This window comes from Callithrix jacchus, chromosome 8 (genome assembly GCF_049354715.1).
Source record: "Callithrix jacchus isolate 240 chromosome 8, calJac240_pri, whole genome shotgun sequence".
In the NCBI taxonomy this organism is placed as follows: Eukaryota; Metazoa; Chordata; class Mammalia; order Primates; family Cebidae; genus Callithrix; species Callithrix jacchus.
This window is the reverse complement of record NC_133509.1, coordinates 94,052,041-94,077,251: the sequence shown is the minus strand read 5'-3', so window position 1 is coordinate 94,077,251 and position 25,211 is coordinate 94,052,041. Positions and strand designations below refer to the sequence as shown.

The 25,211-nt window shown below is 40.1% G+C and overlaps 1 protein-coding gene across 8 annotated transcripts in view; it reads right to left on the bottom strand.

The window, feature by feature from the left end:
• Nucleotides 1–254: 254 nt before the first annotated feature.
• The window catches only part of DAAM1 (dishevelled associated activator of morphogenesis 1), a 189,645-nt gene continuing 164,688 nt past the window's right edge, over nucleotides 255–25,211 (bottom strand). For all 8 annotated transcript variants that reach the window (XM_078335038.1, XM_078335040.1, XM_078335036.1 and 5 more), the window contains 9 exons: nucleotides 23,771–23,855; nucleotides 18,497–18,603; nucleotides 17,203–17,291; nucleotides 16,138–16,306; nucleotides 11,838–11,945; nucleotides 10,472–10,532; nucleotides 7,687–7,818; nucleotides 3,973–4,143; nucleotides 255–2,939 (listed from right to left, as the gene is read on the bottom strand). In XM_078335038.1, the coding sequence (XP_078191164.1) occupies nucleotides 2,730–2,939; nucleotides 3,973–4,143; nucleotides 7,687–7,818; nucleotides 10,472–10,532; nucleotides 11,838–11,945; nucleotides 16,138–16,306; nucleotides 17,203–17,291; nucleotides 18,497–18,603; nucleotides 23,771–23,855 (1,132 nt within the window). In that variant the 3' untranslated portion in view covers nucleotides 255–2,729. The remainder of the gene's footprint in view (nucleotides 2,940–3,972; nucleotides 4,144–7,686; nucleotides 7,819–10,471; nucleotides 10,533–11,837; nucleotides 11,946–16,137; nucleotides 16,307–17,202; nucleotides 17,292–18,496; nucleotides 18,604–23,770; nucleotides 23,856–25,211) is intronic.

The following is a 25,211-nucleotide window of genomic DNA, read 5'->3' as shown; positions in this document are numbered from 1 at the left end:
TACTATACATGAGCTATAACATGAAATTGTATAACTCATACAGAAACCAAGTATAGAAGGCGGTGACATATAACCTGAGCATATTGAATGTTGCCATAATAGAAAACTGTATTCTTCTAGGTCTAGTAAGTACAGGCTTAAAAACACATATATAGTTCTGATTCAGTGAACAATTTGTAAAACTGAAATTCAATGGTGGAAACTGCAAAGAAGTTTGATGACACTGTTTTAATAATTCATAGAAAGCATGTATGTACACCCAATGAGTTCATCTCTTTATTGCATATTGCTTTTTAAAAAAATGTACAGTCTCATAACACATACATTTTTTTCTCAGTACTACCTAACAACAGTCTTGCACCTAAAGACTAAGTGGTTCCAACTACTAAGCTAATAAGATACAAGACATATAATTAAGTTTACAAAGTATGCATTTGCTTTTTGGCATTAATTTCAAAAAAAAACAACTTTAAAATACACACCCAAGAGAGAAAAGTGGCTACTTACACCAGCACCAATCTAAAAAGTTTTTTTTTTTTTTTTTTTCAATAATGGCACATGGAATTACCTGCACACAGTTTTCTGGGAAAGAAACCAAAAATGGAAATGGCAAAGGAGGCCCACCAGGATGGCCATATCAAAGAAGGATGATTAAAAGGGGCAAGAGGGACATGCTACACAAACTTGCTCCTTTATGTGACTTTCCCTCCACCTGTCTATTCCTTAAGCTGTAAGACAAAGCCATTTTCAAAATACAGTTCCAAAATTGAGCCACACCAAATTTCTCCTGCTACAAATAGAAAAGAATATACATAGAGGCACTTTAGTTAAGGAACAGACAAAACCTTCATTATATTCCAATCTTCCTCATCTCCAAGCCTTTTTGAGCCAAGTCTCTATCTGCACCTTTAACATGGTGTTATTGCAGACCTGGGCTAAGTCGGGATTGGGGGAGTGCAACCTTTGCTTTGTATTTATGACTGTTTTATTTGCCAGTCACTTACTTCCATATAATGTGTAGAAAGTCACTAAATTTGCAATGAGGAAAAGATGTAAAACCACAGCTCTTGACAACTCTTAGAGCACTATTTCACAGCTTTCACATAGCGCAGATACCTTGCCATCTGTGCTAAGCATTATAGTTTATACAAATTATTTTTAAATAGTATGATTCCTGTACAGTGCACACATTGGTATTTTATTCATCCCTTAATAACCCCATTAGAACGTAAGCTCTTTGAGGGCAGGGACTCTGTCTTGCTTACCATTGTAGCCTTACTATGCCTGGTACATAGTAGGTACTTAATAAATATTTGTTAATTGACAAAAAACTCAATTTAGTGAGTAAATAATGTTCTAGTGCAACAGGACAAACTACTCTCTCCACAGGAAACCCAACCACAACAGGATTGATAGAAAGAAAAGAGAAAACGTTAGCCCCATCCCCAACTACAAATAAATAAAGCAAAAAGAAAAAAAAAAATAACAGTCCTCTTTATATATCATATAATTTAAGGATATTAAGAGTTGGTAGGTTAATGGTAAGCATCTATATTTTCTAATGTTGTTTTTATTCATGTCTCCCTGAGAGCTTTATTTTTTTTGGACTGAAATTTTACAGGTAGCTTTACTGACACACAATTTTAAAATGACAACACATAAACAGCAATCACTACAAATATACTTAGAGATAAATAGATCTGGGCATCTCTGCTGATGTTGACATTTTGTGCATTCTTTATGTGTCCTTTAGTCCAGACCTATATTTACAGAAAATGCAGCTTGTCCCACAAAACAGAAAATAGAAACTATAACAAAAAGGCACCCCATTAAAAAAAATTTTTTTTTAGTAATCTTTATCCTTTCAGAGAATTCTTCCTTTAAGTCTTGGGTGAGATATTTTTAAGGTTTATATATCTATATTGTTAGAACAAGCAAACTCTGGCAATGTTGTTCTTTAAGAAAAGCATGGTTTGCATTTATAGTGTTTTTTCAAAAAATCTGAAGAAATTATCAAGAGCACTTGGCAGAGATAACTTGATGAAATTAAGGGAAAAACTGATGTCCAACTTTGAAATATACAAAAATTTCGGGTTGACATTCTACATAATTCAAATTGTGTGCAAGATGTTCTCAATAAACATTTATAGACTGTATCCCCACACCAGTGTCAGAAATTCTAAGCCCATCCTATTACTGATGTGATGCATCAGCATTACATTGTCAGCTATCAAAAACCATTTTAAATCTATATTTTTCCAACTTCAGTTCCATCAATGAAAATAATTTCAAAGGATATCAAGCTTGGAAACCATAAAATATCTTGCAAGCTTTTTTTTGTTTTGTTTTCTTCTGTTTTGTCTTTGAATCTAGGGAATGTCTCTGTCATCTCTTTCAGGAGATAGTATTGTGCTTCTGAACAGTCATGGTGTCCAGGGAAAGAAAATGAGCCACACTCAATGTGAATGCATACACGAAAGGTTTCGGAGCACATACGTTAACGTATCTTTTTAACCATACATATAGGTCGCCAGACAACACTCGGACATCTATATACATTTTTTAATATATACACACATACATTTACATACACATACATTCATTCACGCATTCACTCACAGATGAAGGAAAAAATTGCCACTGTTTGGATTGCAAGGCAGTGTAATGAAACGTTCTAGTCACTTTAGAGGGCTGCTAATGAGCTTTCTAAAAAAAGTATTCGTGGAAAATTAGAAATTAAGTTTTGTGACTGGTCTCTCTCTGCTGCTGTCAGCCAGCTGGTTGGTAATGCGTTTGCGATTCCTTTTCAATTTAGAAAGGTCTTTGTCAAACACTTCTCCTGAGCGTAAAGCTGAAACAAGGTCATCAAACTCTCCGCTTTCTTCACTATTCTCTTTAGCTTTTCTCATTTTACGTTCCCTTTCACGTTGTTCTTTGAGCTGCAAATAGAAAGAAACAACTTCTTAGAGACAGGTCAAAATGTGGCATTTTGTATTCGTAGAGATGAATTCTGTGAAATACGGTAATGCTCCAGACACCAAGCTGTGCTCATCCTATAACCCCTTTGGATGTCACAAGAAAGGGGTAATTGGAACCTGGGGTCTCCATTATGGAAGCAATAACCACCACCACAAAATAACCACCACCTAGATTCTAGGTAAACTGCATGATATTCTAGTTAAAAAGAGAGCAATTGAGGCAATCTGTATTTTTGCTAATGGAGAAAAAAAGTATCACTATTACACAGACTCCAAATGACTAAAGCAAATGGTCATCAGGTCATTTTCCTTACATCAAAGGCTTAGCTTGTGTCTTCTGTGGGAGCCTGAAACCTGACACACAACAGTTACTGTTATTAAAAGCCAACTAATACATACACATTGTAGACAATTTGGATAATTCAGATAAAAGGTGGGGGAAACATCTTTAATTCTACTGTAAACTTTTTAGAGGTTTCTCACACCACTATTATTTTCTGTATGTATTAACACATCTTAAAAAACAAAAAGATTTCATGTAGACATCACTATGTAAACTTTTATGTATCATTACATATTCTTTGAATACATGTCTTTTAAGGACTGCATAAATATTCCATTATGTAGCTGTTATATAATTTAAAACTCACGCCCTATTGGTAAACATTTAGGTTGTCTTTCGTTTGGGGCTATTTTAAAGAATGCTGCCTCTTTTTTTGTGCAAATTTGTGATTATTTCTTTAAAATAATTTCTAAGAAATGAAATTCCAGAGCAAAGGATGTGGATAGATTTTTTTTTAAGGCTTTGAATATATACTGTTAAATTGTTGTCCAAGAGAAAGAACACCAATTTAAAGTCCCACAGAATTCTAGAGAGTACATTGAAGGCATCCTTCTTGCCAACAGGTCAGAGTGCTCTCTAAATACCTTTGAAGCTGGGCTGCAGCCATAGAATTTCTAGGAGGTGGAATTGGTGAATTAATCATCCTCTCACCTGAGCTTCCATGCGAGCTCGACGCTCTTCTTCCTCCTTCCTCTTTCTCATATTTTCATTTTCTTGTTTGGCTTCTGACACAGCTTGAAGAAATTGATCAAATATGCCAAAGAACTCATCTGGTTGTATTTTGCCAGCCTCTTCCCCAAAGTGCTTCACTGCTTTAGTAAACTAGAAAAAAGATGGTTTTCAGAAGTCAGTGTTTTATGAGAATTCCGTAATTGAATATAAATAACATTAGAAAGACTAAAGCCCAGATTAAGTCAAACATACATTTTGTTTACTTGTTTACTTTTATGTATTTAGTTTTTTGGAGATGGAGTTTTGCTGTCATCCAGGCTGGAGTGAAGTGGTGTGATCTCAGTTCACTGCAACCTCTGCTTCTTGGGTTCAAGCGATTCTCCTGCCTCAGCCACCCAAGTAGCTGGGATTACAGATGCACACCACCATGCTCGACTAAGTTTTGTATTTTTAGTAGAGACAGGGCTTTACCATGTTGGCCAGGCTGGTCTCAAACTCCTGACTTCAGGTGATCTGCCCACCTTGGGATGTCAGTGGGTTTCTTTTTTTTTTAAATAGATGGGGTCTTTTATGTTATCCAGACTGGAGTTCAGCGGCTCTTCAAAGGTATGATCGCAGAAAATTACAGCCTCAAACTCCTGCACGATCCTCCCTCTTAAACCTCATGAATAGCTGGGACTATAGGCACGTGCCACCACATCCGGCTGAATCAAATATAACTCTATGGATTTTAGTGAGCCTATATTTATCTTCAGCTGCTGAACATGTCTATTAATCATTTCTAAAGTAAAAACTTTAATACTCCTCAGCTTTTTAAATTATTTATTCCTGTCTACCTCATTTAAGCTTAACATCTATGATGACCTCCTATGACTTTTTATTAACAACAGTAAAAACAAAATGTTGTGGGGCACAGCACCCAAGACATAAAACTAATAGCAAACTCAGCAGGGGTAGGGAAACTTGTACTTTTAACTTTTCTTTGAAGTAGTATAATATCATTTACTGGTGCCATATGGTAAATATAGAAAGCAAATGGGAGCCAGTGCCTCTTAGCTGCTTTTCCTTATCATAAATGCTGCTGCTATTGTTCGGTTATTTTCTGGGTCTTATGATAAAACAGTAACTGAGTATGGAATCTTTAATGCAACCCAAAATATATGACAGAGAATATAATTATATTCCAAATTTTTTGTTTTAGAACCCCTTTCAATGCCAATCTTTTTTATTTTTATTTTTAAAAGATATGGGGCATTGCAATGTTACAGTTCCCAGGGTGGACTCAAACTCCCAGGCACAAGTGATTCTCCTGCCACAGCCTCCTGAGTAGTTGGGACTACAGGTACATGCCACCATGCCCCAGTGTCAATCATTTTAAATAGCCAAAATGCAGAATACCAAGGAAGAAATACATGTAATTGGATAAAAATATATGTATACAGTAACAACAGTATTCCCTGTTTCCCTTTAGTTCTTCCAGGACTTATCTTCATAACTCAAGATAGTATGTTTTCAATACTCTTAGCAGAATTATAACTGCCCAAATAATATTCAATGGCAGTCATATTGTTGAAATTATACTTCCTTCTGTAAGGATCTAATACTATTGCTCCTAAGCTACTAAGGATAGTGTTCCTAGCTTCAACGTCAATGCCCAATCAATTACTTAACATTATCCAGATTTTAAGTTTTCTTTCTTATTTAGACAATGCTGTGTTTATGCAGTACCCCCAGACAGTTTATAGTTGGTTTTATTTTTTATTGGTTTATTTGCCTTTGTTATATTGTTAGGGTCTGATATTTCAGTAATACTATCTACCTTAAAATATTTTCAACATTCATTTTTAAATAAAACAAGTTCTGGCTGATATATATTTATATATATTTTACAGTCACTATTTCATATGTTTAAATTTATAATAAAAGTGTCCTTTTTACCATTTCTGTCTTCACTGAGGAGTTGTTTTCAATGTTTTACTTATTTGGAAATAATTCTATTAGAAAAGAGTTATTTGGGCAAAAACATAACATGCTTCAGACGCCATATATAGTGCTTTAGCTTGCTCCATGGTTTTATAAGCTAATTTATAAAAGTTCTGGAATGAACAAAATAGCAATAGACAGTCTAGCACTGGATTTCTAAAACATTCAAGTTCGCGTACTTCAAGCCATCCCGAGTGATCTTTTTATCAAGGAATTCTAGTGATCATGATGTCATGTATATTTAAGTCTTAGAAATCTAAAGAAAACCAGACCCAGATTAAAGTTCCACCCTGTACACACACACACACCCCACCCCACCCCACCCCACTCAGGGTGCAAGGGACAAATTTACCAGGTCTTTAGCTTCTGCTAGAAGATCTTCAACATCAGAGAAGCTTGACACTGGCTACTGTGATGAACAAGCTGACAACAGCCAATTCACACACAAAAATATTTTAGCCCCTTGATGAAGTAGGTGCTATATTGCTCAGGTGGGATATCAGGACAGGGGGAATCTCTTCCTTTATGAAGCACAAAATCTAAAGTGGTAAGGCATACAGAAAACATGGATGGGGGCTTTCACAGTGGAGGTCTGAATGATGCTTACTGACATCAGTTGACTGATTTCCACTATGGGATAGCAAAGGTTGGGCCTCTAACAGCAGCTATTTGAATATACATTGTCATTTCTTTAATAAGGCTCGAGAGGAGATTTAATGTTGAGATAGGCTGATGCATGTCAACTGCCTGCTTCTGAACTTTAACTGGTATGTGTGTATATTCACGTAAACAATCATCCATATCTACAGCCAAAAAGGTGACCAGAGAAAAGTAACATCCATTTACTGAAGTTTCGAAACAAAAGACTCAAGTCAAAGCAAAAGAGTGTTGTGGCTACTGAGAGATGAGTAGAGGAAAAGAACCAATGGGGTGGGGAAGGGTGTTAATATCATTTTAAAGAATGGGGAGAAAGTGAGAGACTTTCATATATTGAAAGTGTACATATATTGTATATGAATGTGAATGCATTCTGGAAGAGAAAACAACATGAAATAGAGAGGAGTGAGGTAACGGTGAGGAGCTAAAAGGTCTTGCTTATTAACCAACAAAAATTTCTCCTCTAAGGGAACATAACATTTTGAAATAGCATAAATTATAAAAATGTCTTACTAAAAAAATACCTCTTGCAATGAGACTGTGAATTAAAATGCATCTCCTTTAGCAAGTTTGCCGGAGATTTACACAGGGAGTATCCTGTCCGCCAAGGCTGTATCTCAGATGAACACATTACGTAGAGGTAACCAGGCATATGGCTTTAGTCACACCTGATGGCACGTTTGATCCTGCCCTTGGTTTTCCTCATCTAGTCTTTTCTGGTTCCTAGAGATAAGTACTTCAAGCCAATTTCAACCAAGAGAAAACTGTCAAAGTATTTGCTGGTCTTCCAACACTCAGAGCCTTCAAGGTCTAACCTAAAGGCAACATAGGCCAGTCAGACATAAAGGGTGTGTTTTGATTAATCACAGTCTTGGAAATGAAAACACACCTATGTCATACAAAACAATGCAATCTGGAAAGTAATTATCTACCACTTCATTTCCTGTACCATGAAGTCTGGATCTCACTCCTATTACCCGTACAATAACTGAAAGTATCACAATGAAGCCCAGCCCTGTCAAACAACACTCAGTGTGCAAGGGGGAAACTTACCAGGTCTTTAGCTTCTGCTAGAAGATCTTCAACATCAGAGAAGCTGAAGCTGGCTACTGTGATGAACTGGCTGACAACAGACACAAACTTATCTCCGGGTTGTGGGGGCTGAGACTTCTGATATTCCAGCTCCTTAAACACAGGAAATGAATAATGTCAATGCCAGCTTCAAATATAGACATGAGACACACCTTGTCTCATATTTCACATGCCTTAAATTTAATAAATCAGAATGGCAAACACATCAAAACTTGTTCTAAAACATTTTGTTATTATACTGTAGCACCCCTGCCCTTATTCCCACCATGCCAAAGCTATGCTCATGTGCACACGCATATTTGCAAATAGCAATTTACCAATCATCTAAGCACGTCATCTATGTGATTTCACTTTCAGGTTTTAGAAAGCAAGCAGATTTGCATGTGGATAAAATTAATAGAAGTTAAACAAATAATAGGGGCAAACTGAACTCTAAGGGCTTTTGAGTGAAAATAAGAGACTCTGATTGTCAATATTCCATGCTCAGAATTCTGGTGCCTTGATTTTTTTCTTCTTTCCCTCTCAACCAAGTCTATTTACTTCTTAAACTGTGGGATATGGGTCAGTAGAATTTTGGCTGTAGCATTTGGCACCATAATCTTCTACCATTTTTCTCTTGTCCATACCATATGGTTTTTGTGAACAGGCCTAGAGGGGAAGTTGTCTCTTGTTAATTATCCATATTCCCCATAACCACAGCAATGAACACAGATGATACAAATCTAATGTTAATTTAATCATCGCCAGATGCACATTCTTATTTAAAGCCACAACATCTCTGTGAGTGAGGCATCACTATTCCCATTATACAGACACATAAATTAAGGTTTGGAGGGATATTACTCGCCCTGAAGTAGCGCTGACCAGTGACAGTGCCAGAATTTGAACTCAGGCTGCCTGACTCCAGAGTCTTGGTAATAACTATGTTGTGTGTCAACTGACTTAAACTGGATTCTCCCTCATTTTCTTATATTGGCAGAGATCTTCACAAGCAGGAGAGTAGGGGTCACAGGCTATGGGTTCTGACTCAGCTCTACCACTAATTTAGTTCTTATCCGTGGTATGTTGCTCTGAGCCTCAGTTTTTTGATTTTTTTTTTAAAAAAGAGAGCAATATCCACATCACCACTAGACTCAAATGAAATAATGGAAGTGAAAACTCATCAATTATGGAGCTGGCTCTGACTGGAAGAAATTGCCATGATTCTAGTACTTTGGCCTGGAAAGTGAGTGTATCTGTGTTCATTGTGGGGACGGGAAAGGCATTTGTTTTATTAATGTATAATTTTATAAATATTCATCTCTGGTGCCTTCTAACAATAGACTTAATTTGTATAATGCACAATTAGAACACATATATATTTGGCCAGACCAACCTCTGCCGCCTGCTATTTTCTTACAATACGATGTCCATCTCCAGGAGTGGGGGCCCCCTTCCCATAGAAAGTGTGATGCAGTGTGTATGACCCAATGGACAGAGCAATTTCAGCAAAACTATCCTTTAATAAAGCAACAACACAAAATTCCCCTGGAATCCCCCACACCAGGCCTTGCTCTGACCTGGCTAAGAAGCGGGCGTCAGAGCCAGGCTTTAGGGCCATCATAAGGACCATGGACCCTCTGGGGCTGGGAGAAAAAGTTCAATCAGTTGATTTTTTAAAATACTTCCCCCTTCATAAAAAAAAAAAAAAAAAAAGAAAAGAAAAAAAAGAAAAAAACCTCACATGCTCCTTAATTTATTGAAAACAAAAATATTAGACATTGCGACTTTAATTTTTATTAAAGGTATGTCTCTAATGAATTCAACTACTTTCTATGGTAATTGAGCAGGCCCGAGCAATATGTGCTCTGAGCATGGTCACCGGACGCTGCTCTGCCAGTCTGTTCTCATCCCTGCCCCCTCTCTCGCTGGCAGCTGCATCTGCACAGTACCCACAGGGCACTGTGCCAACATGCATGTTTCATCCTACTGGCTCCAGTCTGCCAGCCTGACTGGTTTTCCTTCCTTGGAGGCCTGGGCCCAGGTTGTCTTGTATGCCTGGGATAACCTTCCTCCTATGCACCTGGGATAACCCACCCTCCTAAGCCACAGCTCCAACAACCTCTTTTCCAAAAGAGAAGCTCCCTGTAATAGGGATCAATTGTCCCACATGCCTCCAAAGCACCCTCAACCTGCCGCCTTCCCTAAGGCACCTCTGTAATCGCTCTGCTTATCTGGCTGCGGCCAGGCTGAGGGAATTGGTTGCTCCAATTTTTACAGCACCTGGAAAACAAGGATTCTGAGTCATCGTGACCCTCGGCTAGAGCATAGACTGCTGTGTCTGCTCAGTAAATACTCCCCAGAGGACCAACTCAAAAACAGTAGAGAAGTTCTACTGCTCTACTGAAAGTGAACACCATATATTAACAGCAGTTGGAAATTGAGAGAGTCCCTGAAGTTCATCTAGCCCAACCCACTCATCCTGATGAATCTGCCTCACAGATAAACTGGTGGCATGCTAGGTCCAGTTTCCAGTTCTCGCTGCAGTGACTCACCCATGACCCGTGCTACCTGTAATCACACTGCCAGGCTGAACATAACCTGCCTTTGCTTCTGGTGGTGGTGGTGGCCTTTTTTTTTTTTTAATCAATACCTGTTTATCCTGGGCATACCACATGTCAAGACAACCAGCAACACATCTGCTGGAGACCACCAGCACTAGAGATAGCGAAGAGACTAGGAATTAGAACAAAAAGCAAATACTCACTGTCTCTACTGCTTTCAAGCCACTTCTCAAGGTACTTATTTCTTTGTCCAGCTCAGTCATGCTGTTGTAAATAGCAATGTTTTAGCAATCAACATGTGACTTACACATATTAAGTATAAGTTGGGTTTAAATATTTCATGCTTGGAAGTCCATATTAGTTTAATTTAAATGTTTAAAATTCCCTGCCATGCTCGGGTCTCTAAGACAACAGTATTTTAAACTCGTGAAATTTAGGTATAAAATTATGTGTCTTGTTTTCTGTAGCCAGCAGGTATACTTTATAGGTTAAAAATAGCAGAAGAGAAATATCTTTGATCTGTACAAAAATATTTTATGTTTCAAACTCAAAAAAAAAAAACCCTCACTTCAGCAAATTACTCCATGTAGAAATAAATCTCTTGCCACACGTGGCTCCTTTGAAAACATAAAAAAAGGCGGGTTCATTTGCAATCATGTTCACATTGTACTCTGCATAATCAGTGTTCTGCCTTTCACCAAGGCCCCAATAATATGAATATTACAAGGTAATGACTTACGTTGCAATAAACAATGATTTTTCTTAAAGTTGTATTAACTAGTTGTTTTCATTTTTTTTTTTTTTAATAGAGAAAGGTTCTTGGGCTTTTCCCATACACAACAGTTTCTATTTCATGGCTTTTAAACATTAGAGATTAAAACTTAATTCTCCCAGATAATTTAAACATATAAAAAAACTCACTGATACTTCATTTAATGTCATGCCTTATATAGTAAATTTCCACCAGATTCCATGAACAGAGGGAAAAAATGAGCCTGCTCATTATACTTTTCAAATTCACTGCAAAAAGATGCAGTTTATGTTTCAAAAAAAGAGACAGCCAAAAGAGGGACGGAAAAACAGGAAAATTGCCTGCTTCTCAGTCTCTGAAACGTGGTGTGAAGTTTGTGGTAAAAGTTTGGCAACTTTCCATTTTATTTTTAGTTTCCTCATTTGCATAAAGACTGCTTCCTATTAAAGAGCCGCCTTGGTTTCTGGGAGTATGTGTGCATATGTGAAAATTATTAGCAACGCCCTGACACTTAGGTCCTCTATTTGCTTAGCCATGCATCTTATTTAACTAAGGATGCTCCTACCTGTATTTAAAACACATGCCCTTTAAAAGTGTGAAAGTTAAAAACTGCATGCGGTATTCCAAAGGAACTAGAACCAATATATATTCAAATCCTTGTAACACATTTGAGCGATTTGGATGAGATTCAAACTTTATTTCATACAATGTTCAGGGAAAACAAATAGAAGAACTGACTTCTACAGTGCTGACTACCTCAAGAGCTAACACACAGTCCAAATGATTTAAGAAACTAACACTCACTGTTAAGTACTTACTTTACTTTCGCAGCTTGAGGAATATCCCGCAATTCTTCATTTAGATTGAAGACACTGGGGTACTTATTTTCCACAATAGTGATGAGATAGTGCAAAAGGGTAATGTTCCTACAATTGAAGAATGGAAGAGTATTAAACGTTTATTTTCCTTTAAAGTACATAAATATACGAATAGTTAATACCTGGATATGATTTATATGCTCAAATTGTAGAACCCACAATAATGCTATATTACCTACATTAACTTTAAAATTTGGAGGTTCATGTAAGGCAGGGATTCTCAAGAGAAGGGAATAATGGGAGAGCCTCCGAGGGATTACATAAAAGTATGTCAAAAGAAGTATACAATTTCTAAAAAGAGGATAATAATTACATATTTGGGTCATAATAAGCATCTTTCAAAATCTGGGTAACGTGATGTGTGATGTAAGTGAATCTGGACCACTGCCAGTGGAGCAAGCTCACGTTCACCTTCCCAGTAGATCCGCCCTAAAACTGGGTGTGCCCTGCAGGTTTATAACTAGTAGGCTTGGGTGGAGTGGAATGGGGTGGAGTAGAGAGTGAGGGATGTTTATTCCACGAAAGGGGAAGCTATTCTTTAGTCTAAAGTACAAAGTAGTAACTCACTGATGACATTATTATTATTTTTGAGATGGAGTCTCACTCTGTCTCCCAGGCTGGAGTGCTGTGGCACAACCTCTGTCTCCCAGGTTCAAGCAATTCTCCTGCCTCAGCCTCCCACGTAGCTGGCATTACAGGCGCCAGCCACCACGCCTGGCTAATTTTCATAGTTTTAATAGAGACAGGGTTTCACCATGTTGGTCAAGCTGGTCTTGAACTCCTGACTTCAGATGATCCACCCACCTTGGCCTCCCAAAGTGCTGGGATTACAAGGATGTGCCACTGTGTCTGCCTATTTATACGTTTTAATACGCTTTCACCAAAGAGTGGCCAGAAAGTTAGAAAGCCCCCTCTCTCAAGGCTGAACCTGGAAGTGGTCCATAACTGCCATCATGTGATATCCTCACAGCCCTGAATCCACTTCCTAATTTAGCAACACTTCAGCTCCTAACTGCATAACTCTTAGTAGTTACAACAGTTGGTTGTGCCAGCTCCCTCTCTGGTGGTGACAGGGCTGAACTCTGACTGACCTGGATTGAAAAGGCAGGCGTGTAGGATAACAGTATCTATTAGGCAACACTGTGTTCATCTGGTCCCATCGTCACTGACTGCTGCACATTACAGTCACCTGGACTCCAGATGCCTGGGCCAACCCCAGAGATTCATTTAATTGGAATGAGGTGGAGTCAGACATGGGCATTCTTTAAAACTCCCTGTTGATTTTATCAAGCAGCGAGGATCAAGAACTACTTATCTATTTAAGTTAGAATCAGGGGTGTAAAAATACATTCCTTTAAAAAATTTTTCCATAATTTAGGCAGTTGGCTAATTCACAATGCTAAGCCCCAATACTCCCAACTCACCTCTAACCAAAATGAGTCAGAGTTTTCAAACAATTTTCTATAACAACATTTCTGGTTACCCTTGTGTTGCATAGAGACAATGCGATCCTATAAATCCTTATTTTTCTCACTCTCAGTCTCTCAATAATTAGTAAACAATCGCCCACCAAAGCAAAACAGTGGCCAATGATTTTGGCCATTTATTTTTCATATGTTCAGCTGCATCCTTCCATTTCAGTTTTTTTTTTCTTTTTTGACATGGAGTCTCGCTGCCACCTGGGCTGGAGTGCAGTGGCATGATCTCAGCTCACTGTAACCTGGGCCTCCTGAGTTCAAGGGATTCTCCTGACTCTGAGTAGCTGAGACTACAGGCGCATGCCACCATGGCCAGGCTGATGGGGTTTCACCATGTTAGCCAGGATGGTCTCGATCTCCTGAGCTCGTGATCCACCCGTCTTAGCCTCCCAAAGTGCTGGGATTATAGGCGTGAGCCACCATGTCCAGCGTTTTTTTTTTTTTTTTGAGACAGTTTCACTCTTGTTACCCAGGCTGGAGTGCAATGGCACAATCTTGGCTCACTGCAACCTCTACACCCTGGGTTCAAGCCATTTTCCTGCCCCAGCCTCCTGAAGCAGTTGGGATTACAGGGGCCCACCACCATGTCCAGCTTACGTTTTTGTATTTTTAGTTGAGATGGGGCTTCACCATGTTGGTCTGGCTGGTCATGAACTCCTGACCTCAGGTGATCCACCCGGCCTTGGCCTCTGAAAGTGCTAGGGTTACAGGCATGAGCCACTGCTCTGGCTTCCATTTCAGTTTTGCTGTTGACAGAAACTACCTGTCTGCCCATGTGCTTCTTATCTAAGGGGGTGAGGAGGAAGCCAAATGCCAGCTACCATCACAAGAGTGAGGTTTTTTTCTTCATTTTTTAGAGAAATGCTTTGCTTTTTGAGAGACATTTCAATTTCATTAACCATATGCACCTTTCTTGTTATAGAAAGGTTTAAAACCAGGCCTGATCTTCCATATTTGTTTGCTGTCCAAATACTACCTCATCTGACTGAATACAAATTTTTAAAAGGAACAACAGCCATACATTTGAGTCTTCCCTGGTCATTACTAACCAAGACTTCAATGCTGAGTGAATGCTCCCTTCCTGCTGACTGTCTCACTACCTACGCCATCTCATTAGATTCAGCTGAGCAACATTAATGAGTGACTGCTTACAAGCAAAGCACTTTGCTAGGTAAGCAGGTGTATAAGGCATGGGTGCTGCATTTGGGGACCAAATATTAAAGGCAGAAAAAAAAAGAGGAAAAAGATCAGAAATAGTTTTAGCTTGTTCTTTTTAGCTTGAAAAGGCTTGTACATTATGTAAATTCTGTAGTAACCTCAGTAAATAAGCAGATAATCATGTAAGTGCCTAGTTATTGGTAAGTGTTGAGGATGGGTGATTGCTTTCATATGTGTACAGTCGAAGAGAATGCCCTTCTTAAAAAGGTAGCTGCTCTTTAGATGCAAATAAGATCTGCCATTCCCTACTACAACCTCCAAATAAGATCCTTCTGTTGCTAATACAGCTGTGCTGGACCAACAGAACTGGTGTCAAATACCTACCTGTAAGGCCGAATATATTGCATAGGCAAGCTGAATGAGCCACCTGACCCTGAGTCAGTGTCTTCTCTGACAACATATGACAACAGTATTTGGCTAGTGTACTTCACAGGCTATTGGGACAATCAAATGTGAAAGTGCTCTCAAAAGGATCAAGTGTTTACATTAAAAATAAGGTGGCAGGGCTGTAACAACAGCTGCTCTTCATTAACCTATCTCTACATGATGCAAAAACAACAAATTAACACATTGCTTATTTCTTCTAGGATGGATTTAGGATTGCCAGGACACTATGCTTCATGAATGCTATAGAAAATATAGGGTACAAGACCTTATTAGTTAGAAGTAATTAGGGTTAACAGCCCATATTTCTAACAAGAACTTGGGTATGAAGAAGCTTACCTTAGAAACAATTGTGCAAGTTCCCTTGAAGTCAGTGAGAACCTCAGAGAAACAAAGCTCTCAGGGAAACTCGAGTTAATATGCCTAATGACCCTACACTGTTAATGACACAAGAGCGTTTTCACATCTTGATGTCTTTAATGAGAATCTGTTCACCTAAAATGCAGCACTGAACACTTTCTAGGAAGCATTTTAATGAGTCCTGCAATGAGCAACTGAATATCAATGGCCAAAATGCATTTATACATCATACATTTTTCATATAGATCCACTGCATAAAAGAAAAACATAACCTAAAAATCCAAAAAGCTTCATAATTTATCATCAATTAACAGTTTTTTTTTCTTTTCTGTGGAACACAGTTTTCTGTAGAGGAGTCGTGGGGAGATGTCCAGAGTGCTGGTAACATTCTGTCCTCGATCGGGGCGCTGGGTATACAGGTGTGTTTAATTTGTGAAAAATCATCAAGCCCAACATTATTTTTTGTGAACTTCGTATACTATAATAAAAAGTTTACAAAAAATATATTTTTTTAAAGGCAGGATAAAACAAAAGCAGCAGCAAAACTTGGAATAGATGATGTCCCTGTGGACCAAGAATGGATGCAGGATAATTGGTCCAACAGGAATGTGTGAGATACTTGTGGTCATGAGAGAGGTTAGAGAAGACTCAGTGTCACAGAAGGGAAGAAAGTAGTGAGAAAGAAAAGTTCAAACTGAAGGCAGCAGTGTCATGAAGGCTGAGGAGGACCAGAGGGGGACAAATGTGAGCCTGGACCTCTGCCCCTGGCTACCCTAAGTGTCAGAAGGTCCCATGCTTACTTGTCAATGCTGGATTTTGTGTCAGCAATTTTGTTTAGGCTAGATATCTTGAATCCATAGGCATTCCCTCTTTGTCCTTTATTCATATAGTTTCCAAATGCCAAAACCACCTCCAGCAACTGCTTGAGGGCACTGCTCCTAAACACCTCTTCTGAGCCAGAACGAATTGCTTCAAAACAAAACGCATAAAAACACAATGATGACCAAGTGTTTCATTGTTTGAAATCAAGACATTTCAGTGATACCCATCCTAAATTCACACACATAATAACATATATGGAAGACGTAAGACTGAGTTACTGGATTACCCAGAGCACTTTCAAAACACTTAAACCAGAAGCAAAGAACATGGACGGGGAGAGCCATTCAAGTTGTTACCAATACCCACAGACAGCTGCAAAATCCCATCCTTTCTCAGGCCCTTCTTGGCTGACTCATCGGTTGTAAGTACTCAGGAATACCTAGAATAGCAACCCCATCTCCAATATTTCTTTTCTAACACTTACTTGTCCAGTGTTGGTCAGATTAACAGGAATATTGATCAATTCCACTGACAGAAAACTGGTCAAATGTGTTACATGTTATAGCTTGCAGGTGTCATAACAGGGCTCAGAGCTTAAGCAGATGCGTGATTCCAGCCTGCATTCTGTGGCTGTGCTCTTCAGTTGCCTTGCTCGCGTTTCAAACATTTAAAAAATTTAAAAATCAAACCATACAACAGCCTCACTCTTCCCTTTGAAAAATCTACTAAGACTCTGTTGTGAGGAGGCTAATTACAGCTTTAATGCTAGTAGTGGTGAGATTAATTCCTCACCAGCACCCAGGTAGTCAAAAGCCCAACCCTGTAGAGGAGCCCAGGAGGCGTGCTGTGAGCTCCTGAGCCTAGGCCAGTGCATCAAGCACTGACCTGAAGTAATCATCCCTCAGAATTTTAAAAGATTTTGAGCCAAAAAATAAAATAAAAAATCACCAAGAAGATCTTTTTTACTATCTGCACTTGGACTGCACTTTATGAATGGGCTGTAATGATGAACATCATTTCCAATCGAGGCAGCTTGACTTTACCTTCTACTTTAGGTTTCACTTCTGCCACACGCTCTGCAAACTTCTTTTTGAAGTACAGCGATTGCAACCTTTGCTGATAGTGATTAATTCTGTAAGAGCAAACATGGACGAACTGATATTCATTTAATACATCTATGTTCACTTAATAATGGATTTGGAGGTGGGGGTACCTAGCACCTCCCCAAAACCCACCCTCTCCCCCAACACACAGACATCAGCTCTTCTCATGGACAGGAGCACAGGGCATAAGCCAGCTTTGCCTGGAGAGCCCATTTTGGTCTGACCTTCAGGGGTTATTTGGTCAACTGCGGCAGAGTCCTTAGCTCCATCAAGACCAACTGCTAAAAGAAAGTGGGAGCCGGCTGCTGTTGACTAAAGCCCTTCCACTCCCTCAGAGTCCCGGGAAAAACTCTTTTGAGCATAGAAGAGATAAAAGGGAACAAAAATGTAAAGAACATCCTACTGCAAATAAAGGACAGTTCCCTATACCTTTCCCAAATTTCTTAACTTTCCAAAGTAAAAACTGGTCTCCAGTATCCCCTTTCCACATTGTCTCGTCCTCACACCCACCTGCAAACCTCCCTCTGTTTTCACAGTGAGCATCCTCTCGGCTCCCCTAAGGGAGAAAGCTGTGCCCTGAGGTTCACTAAGAATTTCAGGACCACTGGTCCTTCTCTAATGTGGAATCAATTTTCTAGGCCTGAGATGGCAGATCGACTTAGCTCATATGCCAAACCCAATTATGAAGCTGTGGCTGCCTCAGGGCTTTCTGGAGAAGGGTTCAGAGAGCTTGCCAAGGCTCCGTGGGAAGAGTGCCATGATCGATTAGTGATGTCTGCATGTGTCATGATTTGACATCTAGATCCTGGTTGTTCAGTTATGTGGGCTTGAGGCTGACATTGCCAGAGTTTGTCCATATATATATATATATATTCTATTTTACAACCACCTTGCCATGCTAAGCTGCTTGAAAGTATGAGACACTATTCCAAGAAATCAAACTGGTGAGGAGAATGATATTAACTGGAATCAGAAAAAGTTATGACTTGATTAGGCCAAAGGGGCCCAGAAATAGAGATAATTGTGAAGAAACTCCAACCCTGGCTTACCCATAGGTAAGAACTGACATAACAAAACAAATTCCACATGACTCAGACTTGAGAAGAGTTTGAGAATGAAAAAGCTTTCAAGTTAGGCCAGGTTAATTAGCCGGAACAATTCAACATGAATTGAAAATTCATGAATCTCAGAAAGTGAAGGGACATCTTCACATTCTAAGCCCTTTCAAACTCACCGGCTCATCTCAAAAAGGAACCTATCAGCCTTGGCCATCCGATCCAGTTCGTGTTTATGTTCCTCCAACAGGTCAATGTCACTTTTTTCAGGAACAAATTTCAAGAGCTGAAAAGTACACGTGAATATTAAAACTGAGGTTTATCACTTAAATCCATGTAGTAATTTTTCACCCTTTCAGTTAATTTGTTCCAAGATAAAATGTTAACTCTTGTTGAATTTATAAGCTCTGCTCACAGGTTAAGATACAATAGAAATGATTAAATATTTCAATTTTTACTTAAAAGTAGTTAAATTATAGGTATAAGATTCATTCCTGGCACCTTTCTGTTCTCTACTGCCTCCCAAATCAGAATTGTGGGAGTTCTCTACCGGAACCTCTTTTTCACAGACCATTAGAAGAACCTTAGAGAGTCAACACTGTCAACAGAAGATGATACAACTGAGGTCCAGAGAGAACAAGCCACTGACCCAGGATTACAAAGCAAGTTTGTGTAAATGATTAGTAATAGAACCCAGGTCTCTTGGCTTCCAACTCTATGCCTTTTTTCTGTTACATCATGCTGGAATGAATAATTCCATTGGTAGTTTCCATTCCATTTTCTTATTTTTCTAGTTTATCTAATTTAATCTTTTCCCCCCTTTCTTGTAGAGTTGGGTGAGAGGAACACAGTGGGATGTGATGTTTTTAATTTCATATCTTATTTAGAAGGAAGAAATGAGCAGGGAATGTGGAAGAAAGAGTAACAATATTTAAAACTGAAGCAGTACTTCTCTACGTGTATCATTTCCTTTCAAGGTATACACGTTTTGGATGTGTATGCAAGACCTGTGAACTCATGCTGTTTTCTAGATCAGATACCCTTAGCTTTTTTTTTTTTTTTTTTTTTTTTAAACATTGACTTCTTGACTTTGAGACTCTCACCAGAATTTGATGCTGGAACTGGATGATCCCTTTAGTAAGTTTTCAAATGTTTGTTGGATTTAACTGAGGGACCTCAGAAAGGCAGTTAGTCTGAGTGTCATCAGCAGAGAGAGGGGATTGGGAATTACAGGGAAGTGTTGTGTGAGGCTGGAATACCTTCCAGGCAGAGTGTATACTGTGTGCCAGGGTCTGGAACAAGCACTTACTTAGGCAGGTGGAAGGGCAGTGGTAATGTCAGTGGGAGAGGGCAGGGTTCTGTCTTTATGTTGAGGGCACTGGAACATACCTTAAAAATCTCATGTAGGAGAGTGAGTTTACATTTAAAAAAAAATCAGTGTGGTTGCAGGATAGAAAAAGAATTAGAAGAGATTAAAAATATGAGAGAGTCATGATTAGATAGTGACACAGTAAGTAATCTGGGTGAGAGATGATGGTGGTCTGGATAGGGTGGAGATAGTGGCCAGACTCTTGAGCTATTTATGAGACTTGAATGGAACGGGCCTGACTTGACGGATGGTGGTTTATGAGGGAGGAAGAGTCAAAGACGATGCCTGGGCTTCTGGCTTAAGCAATAATGTAACAGGGTACCCAGGAAGAGAAGGCTGGAGGTAGGTGGGCTGGGATGGGGAGGAGAAGGTGAGTTTCATGTTCAAAATGATTGTATGGAACCAAGTTGAGATTTCTAGTATGCAGTTGGAGAAAGGGTCTGAAGCCCTGGGAAGATCTGTTTGGAAGCTGAGGCATGGCATTGGTTATAACAGGTAGCTTAGTGAAGGTGTGGGTGTCAGTGAGATTAGGAGAGGTGTCATCAAGAGAAAAAAAAAGCAGGGCTGGAGAGAACCAGCATTCAAGGGGCCAGGACAAGGAAAGGGAAAACCTTTAAAAGAAGGCCACAGAGATGCAGCCAGAGAGGCCTGTGTGGCTCACAGGGCCACAGGAAAACAGCATTTCAGCATGGAACAAGTGGCCATGGGTGCGAACACCCCCAAGAAACTAAGGCAAATGAGGGCCCTGTAGTGTCCCCTGGCTCTGGCAACAGGGAAGCTGCAAGTGCCCCTGAGAAAAGCTCTAGGGAGGAAAGGAGGACAGTGTGGCGGAGTGGGTAGGAAGTGAGTGTGGACGGCTTTCAAAAACTCTGGCTGTGCCAGAGAGAAGACAGCAGCTAGGTGGGGATGTGGAGTCTTGAGAGGGGCATGTACATAAGATGTGTATGTGTATGTGTGTGTGCAGAGGGTGTGTGCACAGTGTGTGTGTAGGGATGTGTAGGTGTGTGTGTGCAGGGTGTGTATGTGTGATATATGTATGTAGGAGCTGTATGTAGGAGTGTGTTTAAGTGCTAAAGGCTAACACTTGAATGAGCTAAGAGTAGTAGGGCTGATCTAGAGGAGGGGGCAGTCAGTCTAGCTGGGGTCCTGACTAGAAGGAAGGAATGGGGCCAGAGCGAAGGGAAGGGATATCCTCTCATTCCTAGTGGGATGGAAGTGGGGGAAGACGGAAGTAGATGCCAGGGAGTTCATAGGTCTAGGGGCCTGATAGCTCCTGGGCATTTCTGTTCCTGTGTTCAAACAGTGACACTGTTCAGGATGTCTATCTTATTCTTTTTTTTTTTTTTTTTTTTTGAGATAGAGTCTCGCTCTGTCGCCAGGTGCCAGGCTGGAGTGCAGTGGCACAATCTTGGCTCACTGCAATCTCTGCTTCCTGGGTTCAGGCAATTCTCCTGCCCCAGCCTCCCAAGTACCTGGGACTACTAGTGCGTGCCACCATGCCCAGCTAATTTTTGTGTTTTTTAGTAGAGATGGGGTTTCACCATGTTGGCCAGGATGGTCTCGATCTCCTGACCTCATGATCCACCTGCCTCGGCCCCCCAGAGTGCTGGAATTACCGGCGTGAGCCACAGCGCCCAGCTGTGTATCTTATTCTTTCTCAGTGCAGGGAAAAAAGGTAGGAAGGCAAGGAGAAGGGAAGAGAAGGAGAGAGGAAAGCATCACCCTAGCCTCCCTCAGCTTGGATTTTTACCTACTGGGCAAGGAAACTGAGTTCTAGCCTCAGGGATCCTTTCACCAATTCACAGAGTCCCCTTTCTCCCTGCCAACTTGTTGTGCCAAGCCCACTTGGCCCCTGTTCAGAATAACACAGTCACTACATCTCTTTTGTTACCTAAAAGGGCACAGTTACCTAAAGTCTCTCAAAGGAGAGTTGCGTAAAGGACTGTGCATGGGTAGTTTTAAGAGAGGATGGAGAGTTAGACAAATATCTAGAAATAAGGATAAAGATATGTGTTCCAAGAAAGAAGAGTGTGTAGCTCTCAGCTGAGATCAGAGCTCAGCAGCTGCAAGCAGCAAGAGAGGAGAGGATGACAGTGGCCAACAGGCACATCCTAAATAGGAGTAAGGAGATGCTGGCATCAACACTTGTCTGGGAAGAATGCTGTATAGAGGAAAGGGAAGTAAAGAACAAATAGTAAAGTGAGGAAGAAAAGAAAGAGCGTGGGAGATGACCAGAGAGCAAGACACACACAGAATTGTCAGGAGAGGCCAGGTCAAAAATTTCCTACTTGGCCAGATTCTGCTTCAGTAGACTGGTTTTCTTTCTTGTATTTATTTGAAGTACATTCTATTTGTACTGCAGGCCCTTTTGGCAAGATTCTGAAATCCTTTCCCTCAAGGAGGAATTTCAGGGGATGCAATTCCACAGTAAACAGATCTTGTGGAATTTTAAAACATACGACCTTGTCGATAGGAGCTGAAGGCAGGAGGACTAAAGCAGCTTTACACATAGTCCTTCACTCTGGGTTAGCACATTGGCTGCAGCAACTCGAAGGCAGGGTCACCTGGGAGGGGCAGAGGGAGCTACGCTCCACTGTCCCACTGTAGACTATGTGACTGGTCTACAGTGAGGGAGGGAAGGGTGTGTGGAGGAGACAGAAAATGCTCTCAAAATAAATTCTGGGTTCAGAGGATCCTTTTAAACCATACACAGAGCACCCCAAGAGGCTTAAGAACATAATTATTAACTATTTTGATAATTAAAGAAAACCTTTAAAGGCCAGCATGGAAAGTTTTTCCACGGGAAATGTGAGGGTTTTCCCCCAGGACTATTCCAGCTGCAGAGGTTGCAGGCAGGGGCCGGTCCATTACCGAGTGACTCTGCAAACATCATTCCTCCCTGCGTGGTGTCTGAGACCTTTGAGGACATCATGAGAAGCAGGGAAAATGTACATGCAGACAGACAGGCACTCTACCCAGAGCAACTTCACTACTCAGGATTTCTGTTAACAACACAAAATACCCTTATTCCCTGCTCTTGGAGCAGGGCGCACCTACAGATGCAACCCCGAGTTCAGTGTGGAATCGTAGTTGCATCTGTCCACAGTTGACCTTAGGTGGACCTGGCTCTAACAAATATGGATTTCTTGACCAAAACCACTCAAAATGTGAGCCCATCCCCAAAACAAGGAGACAGAAGGATGGAACAGTCTTATAGCATCCTGAGACTATCACCGCGGAACACAGAAAAGTTTAGGCCCAGACCGAGGGGCAGGGGGCAGAGACAGATGAATATCCCTAGAATATGTTAAAGATCAACACTGTCCTCATTGTTGTTTGAGGACAACTAGACAAAGATGCCAAACAACCCATGACATAGCTGGAATGGCTACACAGGAAAGCTACAGAAATACTGGCTGCTTGGTGATGGATAATAAAAATTATATCAAGATACCATGAGCAAAGATGTATACTGCCTGGCTGTAAATCCTGTTCTTGCTAGCCCTAGCATTTAAATTTCCCGCTATATATAACCCAAGAGGGTGCTGTACAATGTACAGAGGTAAGACTTAGCCTCAAGACTTTCACAACCTGCCTTGTGACACACATGTGTATTTAGATACAGATGACCGTGTTAGGTGCTTAAAGGTCATTTTCATGGTTGTGGGTCTGGTGACCAAGACACAAATTATATTTAGAGTTTAGTAATGGAATCAGTTTCTGTAGTATGGTTTGCAATCTCACGGTGCTAGTGGGATTCTCCATATTCCTGTGAAACACAGATTTTCTTCTAGAGCTAGTAGATTTACTTGATTTACTGAGGTATAAGACAATTGCAGCTTGAGGGACACTGTGGATCACAGGCATTTGATAAACTTGATCTTCCTTTCACCCATCAGTTTGGGAAGCAATGAGAATAAGGGCATTAAGTTTCCTAAGAGAGTCACATGGAAACTGGGTTCATCAGCCTCCTCAATTCATACATAGGAAATGATCCACTAGCAACAACTGGAGGTTCTCAATGTCCCACTCCCTGTTGCCAGTCGGTTTTCACTTCTACTCTGACATACATCTGGTAGCTCACCTGTTCCAACATGTCCTTGGGCAGATCTTCCTGCTCGTCCATTGTTAGAATTGCCCGTTTGATTTCATCATTGGATAATTTCAACCTGGAGAAAGAATATTTTGTTATCAACCGTATTGATTTGAGTATTACAATTTCACATAATTCATTTTGCTACTCCAGCTGCTGATTTTCAAGTACTTTTTTTTTGTCAAAATCTCTCAGTGAAAGCTTATTTCCTGACAATATTGAACCTAAAAATAGGATTTTAAAATGGCTTTAACATTCCTTCAGGGCTTTGTAATGCTCTGCTTACACAGAGGACAAAGCTGCTATGTTCTATGATTTAGTGTTCCTAAGCAAGGGATTGGAAGATTAGAATGAGGGAAAATACCCATACACAATTGTTTTCTTTTACACATAGGATCCGTGAATTGCAGGTGAGAGAATGGAACTAAGTTTCTGACCTGTTTATATGTCAGGAGTGTTTCAAGTTTGCTGTCAGGTAAAAAGTGGATTTTGAGAAGGCTAGAAACTTCATGTTATTGTTAGAAAGTTGAGAAACAGATAATATGCATAATAAAGTTTATAAGTACTTCATAATTAAGGCATTTGTTAATAGATAAACTGAGGCCCAGAATGGCCAAGTGATTTGTCCAAGGTCAAACAGAAACCACAAACCCAAGAGTCTTGATTGCTAGTCTCAAACTCTTTATACAAATATTCCTTATCTAGTTAGTATCTCATAGGGAAGGATTTAAGCAAAAATACAAATCTGTTTTCTCTTTTTCTGTCTACCATCAACTTAAATGATTTACCAATTTAATCAGGAATCTGTATCTTGATTATCAGAACAACAAAGTATTAACTATAAAATATAATGTTAAGGCCAGGTGCAGTGGCTCATGCCTATAATACCAGCACTTTGGGAGCCCGAGGCGGGCGGATCATGAGGTCAAAAGATGGAGACCATCCTGGCCAATAAGGTGAAACTCCATCTCTATTAAAAATACAAAAATTAGCCGGGAGTGGGGACACGTGCTTGTAGTCCCAGCTACTCGGGAGCCTGAGGCAGAAAAATCACTTGAACCTAGGAGGCGGAGGTTGCAGTGAGCCGAGATCATGCCACTGCACTCCAGCCCGGTGACATAGCAAGACTCTGTCTCAAAAAAGAAAAAGTAACAATAGTCTTACCCAGGGCAAAAAATCTTAATTGCATTATTAGCTGCAACAAGAGAATCATTCCTTTGTTTAATTTGTATGCATTAGACCCAGACCTTTTCTTTCTTTCTTTTTTTTTTTTTTTAAATAGAAATGGGGGTCTCACTATGTTGCCCAGGCTGGTCTTGAATCCCTAGCCTCAAGCAACCCTTCCACCTTGGCCTCCCAAAGCTCAGGGATTGCAGGCATGACTCCCCATGTGTGTAAGATTTAAAAAATCTTACTTCCTTACAACCTATAA